Below are 19856 nucleotides of genomic sequence, written 5' to 3' on the forward strand. Positions count from 1 at the left end.
AGTGAATTTGTAATACATATACAATTATTGGACGTTCTGGTATTTTGGTGAAGGTTTTCATGTTTCAAGTTCGGATTGAAATTCTTAACGTAATCACTTACAGAAGCTTGATTTGATTGTCGAAAATCACTAGTACATTGCTGCAATTGTCCTTGTGTCATAATATGTCGCGGTATATAAGAATGTTCAATATTTCGAGATAAATCACTCGAATACTGCAGCTGCACTGCTGGTGACACAGTATTCTGTTCATCTACAAAAACTTGTTGTAACTTGGTCCGAACAATTAATTTGCGATGTTTAGGGACGTTTTTTAGAAACAGAACAAGGCTCATCAGAAACTGGGTATCAGAATCATTTACGCTTTCTCGAAAGTACTGATTTGTTCTCTCTTCAATATGCAATAGTCTAGCCTCAATTTCATTTATCTTCTGTCTTTTAACCTTAATTTTTGATGAAGATTTAAATGTCTCGTTCAAAGATTGTGGGGCTAGACTGGAGGACGGTGTAGGATGTGAAGTAGGATAGTCAGAACCTGTGTTAGTGTTTGTGCCACAGTTCCTATCACAATCCGTGTCTTTATAAGTTTCTGGGGCATTGCCTTCGAGATCTCTTCGGGAAATAGTACCCGTCAGAAAAATTAAGATCTTAAAGAAAGGCCATTTAGAATCAGGTTCAGCCGCTTGACCTGATCTTTTGTTTGTAACTTTTTTGAGTTCCCTTCCAAAAGTGTCTCTCAGCCCTTTCCATTTTTTCTTCAGTTCATCTTCTGAAAAAAAATATCTTATTATTTGCAAGTACTTAGCAACTGGTTCAACATTCAAACCTTTTGGATATTCATTCAGGATCTCGAGGTACTGTTGGAATTATTGCAAGCGATACATGTAAACTTATTTAGGAAAGGCTTTCTAAAATTTCCATCAAACGAAGATATGGTCAGTTGTTTAAAACTTACTTTTTTCAAAGTTGCATTCATGCAGTTTCAAGTTATTTTATTTAATCTAATATATATAATTAACTTACCTGGTACTTTCATTTGTGCGGAAATTGCCCGCCATGATGCGCGTTGGTGGTCACGCAAGAGATAATTTGAATCACTTTGGTCCCACAAACATCTGTACTCGTGTACCAAATTGACGAATTTCTCTATATCCATAGTTGTTCGTACAAAAACGCAAAATATTCAAATATTTTCGACAAAATGAGATCGCGTCGGACGTCGCGACTATACGCGCGCGCACGCACGAATAATCCCTACCCATAGTACTCCCAAGGTTGAGAATACTCGCGCGAATACGTACGTGTTCGGACGAGTCAATATCGTACGAAAAATGTCAACGCAACCGCGCTCGCTCTCATTGTACGTAATCGTACGACTCAATTTCGTAAGGAAACGTATCCAATGTGTGCGCGGCCTATCTCTTTCGCACTTATGGAAATCTAGTCGAAGTTTCTCGCCTCCTGGATAATAAATACCATGATATACTTTGCAATTTCAAAAATAATGTGTAGGTACCTACTTATTTTGAAAACGGTCGAAACAATGTGAACTAAATATTGTACAAGGTGCGGCAACTAACTTTGCTGATCTGAAAGTTTAAAAAGGAGTAGAAATATATTTTTTCTTAGTGAAATACATTTTTTTTATCAATTTCAAAGATTGCATTAGTCAAGTGGCGGCTTACAGATTTCACGCGGCTCATAATTCGTCTCATAGAGCGGTCTGATATGCCCAACACGTTGGGCATATTCGAGGCAGCAGAGTTTCCTTCAGAACGTTGGCTCATACGAGCTGCGTACGTCAACTCGTCAGCAGTTGACTGCTCTCTCAAAGCTTCTATTTTACGTCGTTTGCTTCGATCACTTGATTCTTGAAATACTTTTTTTGGTCGATCTGACTTAATTTTAGTCCAATTCTCAAAATTTATGGAGCCACTTAACCACTTTTCATTGGACTTCAGAAAACGATTTTTATTTCGGTTGGCAGCTATCCATTTATGCCTAAATTCAGACTTGAAATGTCTTAAAAACCGTCTCAATGAATCACATTTGTTATCTGGGCATCCAGTTATATCAAATATTTTTTTCTCCATAAATGAAAATTTTTCTTCTAAATTCTTAGAGCAGCTTTGCATCAACTCATATAATTGTTTTTTAGTCATTTCCTTAACCCCGCTTAAAGATCCTGTAAAAAAACATTAAATTTTTAACGAAACTGTTTTTGAGTGTTAAAAACAACAATTTTTTAAATGTATTTTTTTTAAAGTCGCAAACATGTTGCAAGTTTTTTTTTATAAATACTATGAGAAACATTTGAACTTTATGATAGTCAAAAGAAAAATGTCCGACAATGCCCGACAGGCAAACTTGTAAAAAATATTTTTTTATGCTCTCTAAACAACTTAATAAAAAAACGTTGATGTAATTACTTCAAACCAATAAAATAATTAATTATATTGTTATAACACATACCTTCCTTTTCTACATCCATGAGTATAACTTTTCAACACTGCGAAAAACTAACTTAAATCACCAAATCAAAATTTGCCGAAAACGAAAGCGCCGAGAACAAAGACGTGCTGACTCGACGACGACTGGGTTTCAACCACAGACTAACTATTTTATATAAAGACCGCCAACTACCTCGATTTTTTATGGCTGGAAGTGATATTCGCCAGTGGCCGGAAGTGACGTAAACGGCTAGAAGTACTAAGCTCCCGGCTGGGCGTGACTTCGCCGCGGCTGAATGTCAAATCCACCCGTCGAAATATTTATCATTCATTTTTCAGGTTAAATGGTATTTATATTGAAATTTGTTGTATTACATATTTTCAAAATTATAATATTAATATTACAAAGAAGATATTTCACTATCTAAATTTATTTATTTCAGTGTAAACAAAAATAGAAAGGTCACGGCTAAAACGCGACAATTATAAAAAGAATTCAGGCGATTAATAATGGTTACTCAACTCAGCCTTACAATGGTAAATGGTAATGGTAACTTTTTTGAAATTATTATCCCAAACTATGTATAAATATAAGGCTTTTCAACAAAAACAAAAACGATAGAATTTTCAAATTACTATATTATATTTAAAATTCTAGAAAATACAATATTTTAAAAGGGCGGAAGGAGTGCCCACCACTTTCTGAAGTTATGTTTCTTAACGGGGGTGCCAGCGCCCCTTTGTGGGCGTTTTGGAAGTCTGGCTAGGCGTTTTTAATTTTTTTGCATTTGGGGGGTGCTGCAGAAATTCAAGGGAGCGTTGTGTTAAGTAAGAAAAACTACACTTTCATACGCAAAATTTAACTTTAACTTTGGCATAATACTCAATATTATGAAGTTCTTCATAGACGGATTTCTATTTTTCTATCGATAATTGTCTATAACCATAGTCTGTATATATTTATTTGAAATATTTGAACAACTTGTTGGTATCTCGTATTTTTCGTTCCCGTTTTGGTGTTTTTGTTAGTGTATTAGTGTGTCTCGTCATTTTCTGGTCGTTTTTTGAACAATCTGACGTTTACGAGTCGACCCCCCCTGGTTTCAACTACAGCAGCGAAATGCGTGGCTGAATATTTACAAAATGGCCGCCGTATGACGCACTAATAATTTATTTTAGCGAAATTTGTACCTGAGACTTTTGGCCAGGTTTCTCCTATCTCAACGTTAAAAGGGGGTTTACAGTATTCGATTTAAGTTTTATACCGACATTTGTATGTGAAACTGCATTTTATATAATATAACAACCACATATTTTTTTCCACTTTCATTTTATTCGACCAGTGACCGAGTTTCATCGTTACCGACATCATCAGACTGATTGGATGCTAGACAAAATTTTATGCTCAATTAAAAATAATTTTTCAGAAAAATTATATAAAATCATGGTTTTCAACCCCTGCCTTGATGTATATATACACAATATATACACAATAATAACATTTCACATATATTTTTTTTTCTAGCTTCCCACCAGTTTGATGATGTCGGTAACGGCAAAACCCGTCACTGTTAAAATAAAATAAAGTGGGGAAAAACTATGTGGTTGTTGTTTTATTAAAAGTTAAAAGTTAAGTAATTATAAGTTATTAATTAACAATATTTAAATGAACCAAAATATTAAAATAATTGGTCTAAAAATAATAACAAATATTTAAGGCGTTTCCTAGTATGTGAAATAATTCTGGAAAAAATATTATATGCATAAATAAACGTGCCTACTTATAACTTAACTTACGAATTTCTTAAATAGTAAAGAAGTTATTTTATTTAATAGTAAAAAAGTTATTTTAAAACAAAATTAGATGATTAATTTTGCGCCACTCTAAATCTGTTTGTGTACTGAAATGTCAAATATTTCTTTATTTAAACATTATGTACAGAGAAAAAAATAAGTACATTGGTGGGCTTATTACTAAATATTTTCCAACCAATCCAAAACAGACTAGTGATATTGGTCAAAACGTTTGATATAGCTATATAAGCTGTTTACTATCAGAGGGTGGATAGTGCCTGAACATTAAAAAAAACTAAATTACAAATTGATGATAATAAGGAAGGCAAAGGAAAAAGGGAGTTTAGGAAAGGGCGTAGAGGGATGAAATTTGATGGACAGTTAGAATTCTAATGATTGACGTACGAAGACGACAAATATTATAGACGTACGACGCCTTTTGCAACAATTATAGCATCTTCTGATAGAGTATTTGATTTTGCGCCACCCTATATATGACTACGATGCAAAATGCCAGCTGAATAGCGAGTGTTTTTGCCTAGAATTTTCACTCATCAATTACATGAAATTATAGTAACTTTAAACGTAAAGAGTAAATCCACTCACGAGTAGGCATAGGCTATGAAACTTATAAAGTTGAAGCCTGAGTAGGGACATGATAAACGGTGTTGCATAAGCCGTAGCTAGATTTCAGAGTCACTTGGACGTTAGGTAATTTAAAAAAAATGCCAGCTGAATATTTGCAAACTGGCATTATCGTGACCGCAGTATTCTTACCAATCTTCGCCTTTTAAGTTCTTTTTTCTCCTGTTCCAATTCGTCTATTATCTCTTCAGCTAACATCTTCGCGACTAATCGCACGCCGTGCTTGAGTACTTCTTCCGACATCTTTGCGTTTTCACACTGGAAATGCAGCACAGACCGTATCACACGACCTCCCTCTCGCACTAACTGATCGCGACTGACGAGCAGTGTTGCCAACGTCGACGGAACGAAAATCGGTATATGAGACATGAAATACCGGTAGATTTCGGTAGTTTACCGAAAAAAAAATTTCCGAAGCAAAAGGTTGGTAATTTAATTAAATATTACGCCGCTTTCCCGCAGGGACAGGCAGAGGGGATAGAACGCCACACCACTCTGCCTTCGCAAAAATAAGCGTCTCTTACACATTCATGTATCTCATACAACCCACCGCTTATACTGATTTCTGACTTGTCCGCGTCCAAGTATAATAAATACATGCTCATGTCAAGTTTTCCTCGTTCTTTCTCTGCTTCTATTTCCAACTACATTTGCTTCATAAATTTATTTTACCGTTTTTTCCTCACTCATTCGTTCCACATGTCGAAACCATCGCAACACGCCTTTCTTAATTTTATCGATAATGCTTTTCTCAGTCTTGCATTCTTTTTTTGTTTCATCATTCAAACATCAGTCATACATCGTTTAGCCGCAAATTCTTCTGAGAGATCGTGTTTCGACTCCATTCATCTTTATTTTCCATATTCCATATTTCACTTTCATACATAAGGGTTGGTGCCTGGATTTCGAAATGGGATTATATATATAGAACTTTCAAGAATTGAGTAGTGTGGTTGTCAATAATGGGTAGAGTTGGTGAATGTTGTGCAAAGTTCACTTAAACCAGCCTATGACGGTAGTCAGCCCCGTAAAGTTCTTCTTCATCTTTGATGAGATTTCAAAAAATAATAAGAAAAATAACTCCTATAATTGGAGATAATCCAGATTTGTGAACAAGTATTTGGACACACTCAAAATGGTGTGAATTATCCTATGTTTTTATATGAATATTATATACCAATCTCTTTGTTAAGGTATTAACTTTATTTGCACAATTATCAAATCCCGCGTCAGTGGTCCGCAGGCGTACAAAATACCCATCTGAAATGTGTTAAATGACGTCGCGATTCGCGTGGTACCTTATTTGCCGACGAGGGTGATGAATATGGAAGATGTGCAGGTCTCGAACACCGTACCCTGCATCTGCTTTCAGAAGCTGGGTGGGATGACATATTCGTGGAAGGTGAGATATACGGAGATACAGATGACTTTTGAAAACACACTCTGTTCCTCGTCAATGTACCCATTACAGCTTCAAATAGCGTATCATTAATAATTTTTTCCGCATATCGCCTCTGGTCCGGGTCTAAGCGGCTCAATTTTATAGCCCAGCCCTTAGCTAGAATGTCCACTTCCTCATCTGGCAGTTTAGATAAACTCGCGACCCTTTCTGTAGTATTTCGAGTTACTTTCTTCTTTTTCGCAGGAGGCGGATGAGGCAGTGACGTCTTGACTGCAGACGGTCTTTGCGGTTCTTGGCTAAAAGATTGCTGAAACGAAATAGTACAATGAATTATTTCCGAATAAGCACGTAGATTTTGACGGCAACATTATGGTTTTTAAACGCGTTTTTTGTGAAAATGGCGTGCAGTGCATTTGATCTTGTTTGACGTCGTTACAGGGATCATCTACAACCTGTAATGGCAGTCGAAATTTAAAAAAAAAAAACAGGAAAAACACTGCACGACACTGTCCCAAATACACCATTATTAGATATTATAGTTTCCACTTATGTATGTATATTACCAGCAACCCAGTATCTTCCTGACCGACATCTTCGAAGTTGGCTGGGATCCATACGGAAGTTAACGCATTACGTAGCGTAGATAAAAATTATCATTGATGGCTACAGTAAACTCGCGAATACTACGTTACGAATTTGATCAGTATATATCTAGATGTTTCAAGAATTTGAGTAATGTGGTTGTCAATCATGGGTAGAATTGGTGAATGTTACACGTGTGTAAAGTGTAAAGTGATCACCAGCTTATGACGATCGTAAACCCTGTAAATGCCCAGACTTCCATATTCTTCTTCATCTATGTTGAGATGTCAATTAAAGCAAGTGTCGAGTCAAGTAAAGTAGCGTAGATAAATTTAACTTTACTTCTGAACTTCTATTTCTAACGACTTGAACATTTTAAAAGCGGTTCTATCAGTATTGTCGTGAAATGTAAATCACCGATATTTTTTTATAACTCAAGTTATCTATACCACGTAGTTAAAGAGGTAAAGGGATATTTACATGAGTCACTTACTGCCACCAGTACTAGCGCCGAGAACTCACTACACTGTTAAACACGTAGTCATCAATTGATCAAGGTGAATACACGCTGTTAAAGTCAGTGAGGAAAAATTAACTCCCAAAAACGGCAGAGTTTGATGAGAGTCAATTATTTGTTGAGAAATATTTCACATATGCCATTAAAAGAGTTCACGGATATGTTAGAAGAAGAGATACATATCTTTATCTTAAAAGAAAAAAAAGTTTATATGAAGAAGTGTACAAGCGATCGAAATGAAACTGGAGTTTTGGCTTCATTGCTAAATCAATTGAGATTGGAAGATTCTGATGAATACACGGTGACTTTAAGAATGACACCAAATAATTTAGACGAATCCCCTTCATTGGTGACAAGCTCTATTCAACGTCAAGACACATGGAAGTCGGTCCATCATCAAGTATTATCGACAAAAAAAGGGAAAAACCGTGCCTTAAATGAAAAATAAATAAGGACCTAAGTATGTAAAAACTACTTTGTGACTGACGGAAGTGTGCCAAGAATAAATCTAATATCTTTTATTTACTGTTCCTACCTAATAAATAAATATAAGTTCACTTACTGTTGTTTTTCTTTTTACCAACACATTTTGTATAAAAGCGTGCATTTCTTCGAACCATTCGACTTTCGGAGTATATACGTTTCCACAACCTCTTGAGGACTTTTCTATTTTATCTAATTCTAAGTAATATGTCGCCCTTATGGCTCTGATTTTATTTTTAACTTCATTAGGGCTAAGTCCTTCTATGCCCATTTGCAGCGAAATGTTTTGCAACGCCGCTATACGCGTTTCTTTGTCGCGGTAATTTTGCGATTTGATGTCCCAGAGGCATTCGTATTCGCGATACAATTGAACCAATTTTAAGTTTTCTTTTCCGTTTAATTTGCGCGCCATTTTCGACACGAGGCACCCAACGACACCCTACAACGCCGAGTCAGCGACTGAACACGTACTGATTTTGGTGTTCAGTAAGGACTGACATCAAAATAAACACCGGGAATAGCGAAGTCAGCGCTGACGCGACAGAGCTGTCCGAAAGTGGGTTTCCAATGAGTAAGTTTACTAACGCAGTACTGGCACCGAGAACTGACTTACACCGTTTACACGCAGTCATCAGTCGAGGTGTTTTATTTCAGGCTGCACACACGCTATTAACACTTGTCAATTTTCCGAATTCCGGTCTAAAAAGCCAATTTCATTCAATCATATTGTATAATTAAATACTCTGATTAAAGTACATAATTATATTTTCGGTACATTTATTAATAAATTTTCTGTTCATGTAAGCCAGCATTGATTTTTTGTTTGCTTCCCAGAAGCCATCTATCCATATTAGCACTTATATACTAGGAATTTTATCGTAGCTGCACGAATATGGCAAGTAAACGCAGTACAAGATAACTCGTAGTCGACGTCCTAGCAAAGAACGAAATATACAAGTTATCTCGTAGTTGGCGTTAAAGTCAGAAGTTGAAGTGTTAAAGTCAGCGAGGAAAAATGAATTCTCCAGTCTTAGTGTAAATCCATTTTAATATCCGTATAGAATCCCAGCTGTGGTCCGATACCAAATCGACGATGTCGGTTACGATGAAATTCGGTTACTGGTAAAGGCAAATAAGTAAAGGAAGCTACATTATATCAACCAATAAAAGTCAGTTGATTATTTATATCTAATTATATTTTGTTTTAATTTTGACCTCGTCAGGAATCGAGCCGGGAGTAGCTAAATGGGCTAACACCCACAGCACGAAGGTCGACCCGACGATAGATAAATACTCGAATAACAAAATGTATCTCACCTCAGAACATTCAGTTTCTGCTACCGCCACTTGATCCTCTTGATCCTTTATGAATAGAAGTTGATTATAGTACCACAACTTCGGTTCCGGAATGTCGTCACTAAACGCGCCCGATCGCTTTTTTTGATCCACCTTTTGGCACTCTTTATTAAAGTTTGTCCGCAAAATATTGATTTTTTTTTTCAACTGATCCTCGCTGTAATCGGGTTTGTACGTTCTCAAAACGTCGAGTATTTTTCGCAAAGCGAGTCTTCTTTTATTTTTGTTCTGATAATCGTTCGATCTCACTTTCCACAACTCTGGACAGTCTCGATACGACGCAATGAGGAGTAGAACAAAATCTTTCTCCGCGATGGAACATTCGGAAGGATTGGACGCGCCCGCCATGTTTACTGTCCCGCGAGCTACTGACGAATCGATCAATTGGCTGCGTCAATGCGCGTCAATCACAATATCTGTAATTGGCTCTGCCGACGACCAATTCTTTGCACGAATTGACGTAATTGACAGTAATTGGGACCGTGTCCGCGACAATATCGCGAAAACCGAAAACGCGACCGATGAAGATTTGCAGAATTATACAAAACGTATTGATCGTGGATACCCGTTAATGGATAACGAAAAGGTAAATTTAAATTTCATCGAAAATCAAGTAAATATACCTTTTGACAAAATATTAGTTTTATAATCACTCTTAGACCGGCAGACTAGATTTACGTCTGCCCGTGCCCATCTCTTCTTCGGGACAGGACAAAACACTAACGTCCACACTATATACTAGTACATATATATATATATATATATATATATATATATATATATATATATATATATATATATATATATATATATATATATATATATATATATATATATATATATATATATATATATATATATATATATATATAATATATATTTACATGACCCAACGTTTCGGCTCTACACAGGTTGTGCCTAAAAAGAGACGAAATTCAATAAATTTTATGTACATGTGTATTAACGCTGAGATAAGTACCACGGTACTGGAGAAGACGTTATAGGAAAGTTTATGTTTTTAAAAAATATAGTTCAGTTTAAATGACTCAGTGAAATGATTACAGTTTTTCCCGCTAGTTAAAATGAAAAAATATAATTTAAAACATTACCCCTCATAAAATTCCCTAAGATAAAAGGATATCTATGTAAACGTTCTAAGGGGGTAAGGTAAGGTAAGGTACAAGGACTTATGGCATATTTAGTATATATCGTAGTCGTACAGGAAAAAGTGGCCAACTAACAAATCGTAAAATGTTCATTTAAGTCACTTTTGCTTGGCAACAAAATAAACATCTTATTTTTTGACATCTCATCAAAGATGAAGAAGAATATGGAAGTCTGAGCATTTACGGGGCTGACGACCGTCATAGGCTGGTTTAAGTGATCACTTTACACACGTTTAACATTCACCAATTCTACCCATTATTGACAACCACACTACTTAAAAATGATAGTATGTATGTATATGCATATGTATGTCTTAAAAATGATAGTGGATGTGTATAGTTTGTAATAAATGAATAAGGTACACAAATATGTTAGACCTGTTCCGGCACCAAACTGTCTCTTTCAATCAAATCCTCGAGCCCGACTTCCCATTCATCTGCTGCTTGTGGGCTGGATGAAAGTTTGTCACCGCACACACTCGGAAAATGAACACCGTGGCGTTTTTTCCAGCGATATAGCCACCCGTCACTGGCTAAGAACTGCCCCCCGCTATTAAACTCCTCGTGTAGGATCACAGCTTTTGCCTTTAAAATCGGACCACTTATCGGCGATCCTTTACGACGCTCTTGCACGAACCAAAGCCACAACGCGTCGTCTACCTGTTCGTTGAGCGGTTTCCTTAATGTTCGCCTAACGGACAAAGATTTTTCAAAGATCTGTGCGCAAAACTCTTGAAGGGCTTTTTTGTTTTGGCGCCAGTCATTGACCGTACTCTTTCCGACATTTAGTTCTTCACTGATCCGTTGTACCGATTCACCCTTTTCGAGTCGCTCGAGAGCTTGTAATTTCTGCTCCACTGACACAACAACGCGCTTCCTCTTATCTCCGCTCATTTTCTTAAAAAAAAAAACTCTTTAACATTATAAAACATCACTAAAATTTGCGATGCTAACCGCAGAGCATACGCAATGTGACTGACTCGCGGTCGCGGCGCAGACGCTCTACATAGTTGCTACTTGTCTGCGTGTATTTTGGGCCGGTTGAGGGGGCGGGACGGTTAAAGCGGCGCCGGTTAAGAGAGCGTCTACTGTATTTCCTTTATTTTTATTTTATTTATTTTTTAAAGTGAAATGTTCATTTTGTAAACGTATTATATTTCATGTACGTATTATATATCGTGGGAGTATTGGAAAAAAACGTTAACTCCAAAATATACAATTTTGACTTAATGATGCATATTATACAGTTTTGAACGTTCTATAAACTGGCAAAATACGATAAGTATGTATATAGTTTGAAATGTCATACTTATATATGTATGTGGTATTAAAAGTATATTCAACTTTAAGTTAAATAGCAGGTATTCAAGCTAAAAGCTTTAAATAAAGGGATTATTCAAATTGTGATTTTAGAGTTAACGTTTTTTGCCAGTATACCCACAATATATATCGCTCACTCCTTTCAACAACGTCATATATCAAAAATCGTAAATTTTCCGTTGTGCATATTTTGGGAATGCCCAGAAAATGTACTATATCCCAGCAAAAGCGGCATATTTTGAACCTAATATTTACCTGGTACAGGGCAGAAAGTGTTGTTTTTGTATTTTGAAGAAGAGGTATTGTTTAATTATTTTTTAAAATATACTTTATAAATTTCAAATGGATAAAAAATATTCAGGTTTTACCTAAAAAGATCTGTTTCACATGTAGGCAATGAATGACTTCACAGAAACGATGGAGTTATTTTAATGTTGGTAATAGCTAAATTATTGGCGGCTCTATTTGTTGGTGTCTATGGTCCCCCCTCCCCTCATATTTGTATAACACAAATGGTGGTGTAGTGGTAAACAAACAATCCACACTACTACTATTACAGCTCTATAAACCATAGACAATAAACCATATGACGTCATAAAACGTTCGATGACGGAAATTTGATGACGTATGCGAACTCACGTTATCGTTTTGTTCAAATATCTAAAGTTTAAACTTTAATACCTCCCTTAGTTCCCTACAGATGTCAATAAGAATGATATCGATAGTCTTGTGATTTTTCATACTAATTTATCAGCCAATAATCTAACATCGTAACAAAGACCTATTCGAGGGTTTTTAAAATTGTTAAAACTTAAAACTTTTTCTTCGTACTTTGATGATTCGGTGATCTGTCGCATCGAAGGGTAACACCGCTTTTCCGCATCAAGTACTTTACGGTACGAAGGTAAAATATTAGGAATTTTAGAGTTGATCAAGTTTCTAATCAATAATTATTAATTTGGCATCTACAAGCAAAGATAAAAGTTCTTCGGTAGTGATTTCTGAAATAGTGGTGTTCGACCGATCAGAGTTGGTAAGTAATTCATTAACAGCAGTTCATCATCTACCTGTGACGAGCTAGCTAATCTGCGACGCCGTGAGCGCTCGCTGTCATTCCTGCGCGCAGGAAGTACTCGTACATAAGCGCCGCGGCAGTGCTGGCACCCGCTGGCGCTGGCGCTGCTAGAAGGCACCGGCTGAACATGTTCGTCGTCTCGCACCGCGGAAAGGTTGCACTCTTCTCGGATGTTGAACCAGTCACCGTATTTAGCGATCATTTTGACCTTTGAGCGGCAGGACTTCTTCCAATATGTTGACAATTTACTACATATTCTCGCAACACGGTATCGCAAGAGGTTGGTATCAATATTTGTGATATCTGGCAAGGATTGTGTCAACACGTGAAAGACTTGCCGATCCCTCGCTGCCTGCGACTTATACCCTTTTACGGAGAGCCAAATGTCCAATAAATGCATACGCGTAAAAGTGAATTTGTAGATGGTACCTGAAAAAAAACAATAAATTTAAATGCTAAAAAGTAAAACGCGGCATTTTCGTACAGTTTCTATGAGGATATCACTTGGTGCTACGAGCGGCAAAAGGGGTTCCCGTCGCAAGCTGACGCAGACAATTTTTCGTGATTCTTAAACTACAGACATACATATGCATGTTGAGATAGAAATCGTTCAAGCAGGTTTATAAGGGATCAGTTAAAAGTTTACAAGAAAAAGAAAGACGAAATAATAACATAATTTTACGTACTGCGTAACACCTACGTGTCATTTTATTTCAACATAAGTTTATTTATAGTCAACCTATGAAATAAAAGAAGAAGAAAAAGTGTGTAAAAGATTATATTAACCTTCTACTTGAATTTCCATTGTTAAACAATCGTCACAAACAAGCTTTTTTCTAGGAAACGAACAATTGGATACAGAGTACCGAGTACTCTGATAAAGCTAATGCGATATGGTCACTTTCGATGCCAAAAAAATGAATGAGTAATTTTAGAATCCTGGATTTCTTATATAACCTCAGGTAGTAAGGCTAATGATTATTATTTAGGGATAACTCTACCAAATAACGCAACGTGCTTTGTGTTGAACGATCAACATCGTACTGAACGGCGGGAGTCGTTGGTGCGCGCGCAGCGACCTTGGCGTCTGCGCATCTGGTGTGCGCGTATCAAGGACGCTACCTCAAAAAAAATTACGTTAACATCATTTTGAGTGTGTCCAAATATTTGTTCACAAATCTGGAGTATCTCCAGTCATTGGAGGATAATAAGACACACTCAAAATGTTGTTAATAAATTATCTGGTCAAATTATAAGCTAAAATAATAAAATGAAAAGTATATTTTCTAGCGTTTCTCATGTATATGGTTATAATCCAGGATTCGGACCTCACATACAAATGAAAGAGTTTCTGCTCAATAAAAAGCTTCTTTCATCTCACCGATAGATGTCTCTAGTGAAATTCTAGTCAATTCAAGAAATGTGTTTCGATTTTGAACAACATATCGTAGTCATAAAGGAGAAAGTGACCAAGTGCAGTTTTTACAAAAACGTGATTATTGACTATTTGATATCTAACTAGCTTAATATTGCCCTGAAAAAAATCCCAAAGTGATTTTAAACTTGTAAGTAAAATATATTGACTTGTTAAAAATGACTAACTGCATTGATGTTTTTTTTCTTGCCAAGCAAAAGTGACCAAGTGACAGTTGGACATTATTGCTTAATGTAACAATTTTCAACGCCATGAAGTTAGTTAAAGTTCTGTATGAAACATTTGACATTTGAATGTTTCTCTTACAAGTTAAGGAGATCACCCCTGCGCTTCAGGGACCAGTCCAGGGTTATATGAAATAAATATTATAGTGTAAAATCACTAATATTTATTTTCAACCCCCCCTGGGAATCGAACCCGAGACCTCCAGCACGGTGGCTAAACACGCTTACCATTACACCACGGAAGCATAGATCTCAAATCTTCAACCCTTATCCGCACCCCAATGGTGCATAGGGCACTGCATCATATAAACGCAGTATTATCTCGATCATAAACACATGAAGGTAAGGTGATCACTTCTGCGCATCAGGTACCAGTCCAGGGTAATATTGAATAAATATTAGAGTGAAAAAATCACTAAATATTTATTTAACCCCCCCACCAGGAATCGAGCCCGGAACCTCCGGAGCGGTAGCCAAGCGTGCTGACCATAAAATTGAAAAACCCGATAAAAATTAAATTAGCGATAAAAACAGCGAAATTGTTTAATGGCTGCAAATTAAATGCTTGCGATATGAGCACACTAGACCAGGAAATTTTTGTTTTAGTATTCGTATAACGAAGATTTTAAAATCCTGTCAGTATTTGGGCGAGGATTTCCAGTAATTTTTCCCCCATTAAATTATTTATACAAAGGAGAACTAAGTATTAGTAAGAAAAGGAAGAAAGATTTGCTGAAACTGTGTGATACTGGTGCAATTCCACGGGAGTAGTTCAGGTGGTACAGATCACTTTCTGTCAATCATAAAGAAGATAGAGCACCAGAACCAAACTTAGATTCTGAATCTGAGCCAGAATAATACTTCTTTACTTTTTGTATACTTATTAAAACAAAATTTTGCAGTGTAAAAAAAATATGTTATGTCACCTAGCTAGTTTATTTTCCGAAAAACGTTTGTTTTTTAATGTGAATTAATAAAAAAAATGCTTTGAATTACAATTTTGTATCTGTCACTAACGTTTCCAATCTGATTATAAGAATCAGTAGTGACTATCTGCATTTTTTTCCTGAATAAATGGGTGGAAAAAGGGACCAACTGCTTAAAGTAATTTTAAATACTTGAGGATGAAAATTTTCTAAAATATTATTTTCTCATTTCAGTATTAATAAACATCTCTTTTCACACAAAAATAATCACAATCGTGAATACATTATTTCTTTGTTTTTAATTAATGACAAGTAACACTTGGAAGTATAATATATTGACTTGTTAAAAGTGACTAACTGCATTGATGACAAAAGTGTAAAAACGGTTAAATGGCCCTCCTGAACATTTTATGTTTCGTTAGTTGGTCACTTTCTCCTGTACGACTACAATGTATATAAGTTCCAAGAATTTCAGTAGTGTGGTTGTCAATCATGGGTAGAATTGGTGAATGTTACACGTGTGTAAAGTGATCAGTCCAACCTGCCTATGACGGTCGTAAGTCCCGTAAATGCCGAAACTTCCATATTCTTCTTCATCCATATAGAAATTTCAAAAAATTATATATCAGAATTAGTGAATACGAGTAAAAGTAAAATAATTTATTTAAAAATATGTGGTAAGGTATTTACAAAATAATACACATAGCGTACTATAATACATTTGTTATTCTGAACTTTCACCTTCGTCATCGTCTCTGTCATTCGAAAATGCTTCTGGCGAACTCGCTATCTTGGCACGAGTAGATCTTCTGCGGTTTAAAGATGGCCTTTGGCTCGCAAACGAAGCACCGGTCGACGATCTTTCCTTATCCGTGTTATGCAACGAAGCTTTCAATATCATATTTATAACGTCACTTTGTATTTTAATAGCCGTATCCATTTGAAAGGACCGCAACATGGAAGCGAGGTACTTCCCGAAGTGATCGTAGCAGTCTCCATTTTTCTCTGGAGCATTCGAATGTTCGGGTGATGTGTCTATTTTGCGTTCGACGGTAACAGATACGAAGCTGTCGAAAGAACCAATTTTCTTCTTTGGATTTTCATTTCCATAGCGAGATCTTTTCTTTGCGATTTTCTTAACAGAAGGTGTCGGAGTGACTAATATAGGATCTTGCAACAGAGCCGGTTTGATATCTGGATCAGATTCGACAATGGCATCCTCAAATTGTTCTGGAGATGGCGATTTGGCGTCCATATCGATATTCTGATTGGATTGTTCTTTTAGTTCCTGCAACCAAATATGTAATTAACGACCTCAGATTGTAACAATTTGAGTGTGTCCAAATACTTGTTCACAAAATCTGAATTATCTCCAATTACAGTTATTTTCATATTATTTTTTGACATCTCATCAAAGATGAAGAAGAATAATTAAGTCTGGGCATTTACGGGGCTGACGACCGTCACAGGCTGGTTTAAGTGATCACTTTACAGAAGTGTAACATTCACCAATTCTACCATTATTGACAACCACACTACTCAAATTCTTGGAAGTTCTATAGATATGTACCAATTTTTAAACATTATTCTTGAATCACTATGTAGAACTTCACTAGAGACATCTATTAGTGAGATGAAAAGAAGTTTATTATTGAGCAGAAACTCTTTTATTTGTATGTGAGGTCCGAATCCTGGATTATAATCACACACATGAGAAACGCCAGAAAATATCATTTTCATTTTTATTATTTAAGCTTATAATTTGACCAGATAATTTACTTAAAACATTTTGAGTGTGTCCAAATACTTGTTCACAAAATGCTGACGGTCGTCAGCCCCGTAAATGCCCAGACTTCCGTATTCTTCTTCATCTTTGATGAGATGTCAAAAAATAATACCCCAGAAAAAAATAGCAAGAAAAAGAATAAAATAAAGATAAAGGAAATTTTGAAGACCCGTTTTATAAAGGATAAGAAGTAAAAAAAAGTATATTCGTAAATTCAGCACATTCGTAAAATTCAGCATGTAATAAAAATGTATATTTATCTTATTTTTAAATATTCTAACCGTTCGATGCATAGGGCACAACTTTACAACGACGCGGTGTTATTGTATTAAATTGTTAACTTTACTTTTTGTTGTACTTTAGCATGTATGGTAAGTATTTCGGCACAACACAGGCTTAAATAAAAAGCTAAAATGCAGATTAATTATATGTTTATGTATATTTAAGAAATAAATAAATAAAGTTAGATCTTTAATAACGTGAAGGCGAGGTGATCGGTCCCGCGCTTCGAACCAGTCCAGTGATATTAAAAAAATAAATAATAATAATAAACCCTTATCCGCACCCCAATGGTGCATAGGGCACTGCGTCATATAACGCAGTGTTATCTTGATCGTTTACACATGAATGAAAGGTGATTAGCCCTCCGCTCCAGGTACCAGTCCAGGGTAATATTGAATAAATATTACAGTGAAAAAATCACTTATATTTATTTGACCCCCCCTGGGAATCGAACCCGGGACCTGCAGAAGGAGCGAGGTTCAATAAACAAAGAACTTTTAAAAAAATGAGAAAAATATTACTTACTTCGGAGAGAGCTCTTCTTCCGCTCGTTACGTATGGCCTTATAAACGAGTCCATCGTTTCGAACCAAAACACTTTGGGGACGTAAATCTCTTCGCCGGACGCTGCGTTCTTCTTGCTCTCGGCGATTTTCTTCATTTCCTGCGCGTACGAACTCCTCAAGTTCTTAAACTTGATGGAGACGTACGCCGCAGTGAACTCCGGCAAGTTCAGGGAGTTGGCGACCCTGCGACACGCCGCGAAACGACGCTCCCGGTTCTTGTACTGAGCGTGCTTGGGGTCCCATAGAATCGGTTCGTCCTTGTACAGATTCAAAAATCTCAAAGTATCGGACATTTCCATCCGGAGGTTGTTGGACAAGAGGGCCGAGCTCATGGCGAAGGTTTCGGGGCGCCAGGAACGTGAGCGGCTCGCCACTGCGCAAACCTCCTACTAGTGGCCCGCACACGCGAGCAGGCAGCGTTCCTCTGTCTCGTTTCGTGGAGCGTTCGTAAGTCACGAGCGATCGCGGAGTTGCACGAAGCAGCGCCACGACACAGATGAAGCGGCTACATAATCGAGATCGCGAGCGAATTTTTTACTGAAGCGAGTGTTTTTGCCTAGAATATTCACTCATGAATTACATGAAATTATAGTAACTTTAAACATCCAGAGTAAATCCACTCACGAGTAGGCGTAGGCTATGAAACTTATAAAGTTGAAGCCTGAGTAGGGACATGATAAACGATGTTGCGTAAGCCGTAGCTAAATTTCAGAGTCACTTGGACGTTAGGTAATTAAAAAAAAATACTGCGAATTTAAGCATACGAATTTACATACGTTAAATCTCAACATAATTTTCATTAAACCCAGGTAAAATTTAACGTACTTTTTTTCTTCTTAAACACCGTTTTAGTATTGAAAAAATACGTTTTTCTTCGAAATAAATATATGATTTCAAAGAGTTACTAAAAGATAAGAAGTTAAAATATTTTTTTGCAATATATATTAAAATATCTAAAAAAACAAATTATGCATTCTCATTTTTTTTTGTTTATCAGAAGTTTTGGGACCAGCTTGGTGCACACCCTTTGCATATTTATTTGGAAACTTAACAGGACAGTTACAGAAATTCATTAACATTAACGAGTAACACAAAACAGGTAGGTACCTACATATTTGTACCATTCCAGTTACAAAATTTCACATTTGTAAGTTAGTAAAATACCTGGAAGAGGGACGGGAGGGAGGAACAGGGGGAAAGGGAAAGATCAAAGGACAAGTCAAAGACAAATTATATGACAATAGGCACATCACGATATGAATATCGACTATTTAAGCGATCCAATGTCGAGTAGGTGACAATGTCGAGTAGAACATATCAAAATTCCCAAATTTATCGTTGACCAATTCGATTCATCTGCAATAATGCGATGTACAGTAGTATTTGGAATACAATATTTTGAGTGTGTTCACAAATCTGGATACTTGTTCACAAATCTGGATTATCTCCAATTTCAGGAGTTATTTTTCATCCAAATACTTGTTCACAAAAATAAAATAAAAGAGTTTAATAAAAGAGTTTCTGCTCAATAAAAAGCTTCTTTTCATCTCACCAATAGATGTCTCTAGTAAAGTTCTAGTGATTCAAGAACAATGTTTCAAAATTGGTTCATATATATAGAACTTCCAAGAATTTGAGTTGTGTGGTTGTCAATAATGGGTAGAACTGGTGAATGTTACGCGTGTGTAAACCAGCCTATGACGGTCGTCAGCCCAGTAAATGCCCAGACTTCCATATTCTTTTTCATCTTTGATGAGATGTCAAAAAATAATATGAGTATTTGGAATGTTTATTCAGCTAATAATATAATCGAACACTCATACGATGGCCAAATCATGACACGAGTCA

At 36.3% G+C, this 19856-nt stretch overlaps 2 protein-coding genes across 3 annotated transcripts in view; one reads left to right on the forward strand and one right to left on the reverse strand.

The window, feature by feature from the left end:
• MTPAP (mitochondrial poly(A) polymerase) overlaps window positions 1-19856 on the forward strand; it is a 190205-nt gene that overhangs the window by 90775 nt on the left and 79574 nt on the right. Inside the window, exon 1 of one of the 2 annotated variants that reach the window (XM_088265095.1) lies at window positions 3510-3550. The exons of the other annotated variant lie outside the window; for it this stretch is intronic. The gene's annotated coding sequence lies outside the window, so the exon portion shown is untranslated. Of the gene's footprint in view, window positions 1-3509; window positions 3551-19856 lie in introns of those variants that run through there. 2 annotated transcript variants of the gene reach the window in all.
• Window positions 16016-18460, reverse strand: LOC148306390 (uncharacterized). The gene is made up of 2 exons (XM_088265097.1): window positions 17969-18460; window positions 16016-16663 (listed from the first exon to the last, which is right to left on the reverse strand). Exons 1-2 carry the CDS (start codon window positions 18338-18340, stop codon window positions 16100-16102), a joined length of 936 nt encoding a protein of 311 aa, XP_088121223.1. The 5' UTR covers window positions 18341-18460; the 3' UTR covers window positions 16016-16099.

The sequence above is a fragment of the Brachycentrus maculatus genome, unplaced genomic scaffold, assembly GCF_059751285.1.
Source record: "Brachycentrus maculatus isolate JH-2025_06_01 unplaced genomic scaffold, ASM5975128v1 h1tg000242l, whole genome shotgun sequence".
Taxonomy (NCBI): domain Eukaryota; kingdom Metazoa; phylum Arthropoda; class Insecta; order Trichoptera; family Brachycentridae; genus Brachycentrus; species Brachycentrus maculatus.

Excerpts from the sequence above, each read along its gene's own strand:
- LOC148306390 (XM_088265097.1), bottom strand. The coding sequence starts at position 18,340 with ATGAGCTCGGCCCTCTTGTCCAACAACCTCCGGATGGAAATGTCCGAT. Across the intron at positions 16,664-17,968 it reads GAAGAAGAGCTCTCTCCGAA|GAACTAAAAGAACAATCCAA; the intron begins GTAAGTAATATT and ends ATTTGGTTGCAG.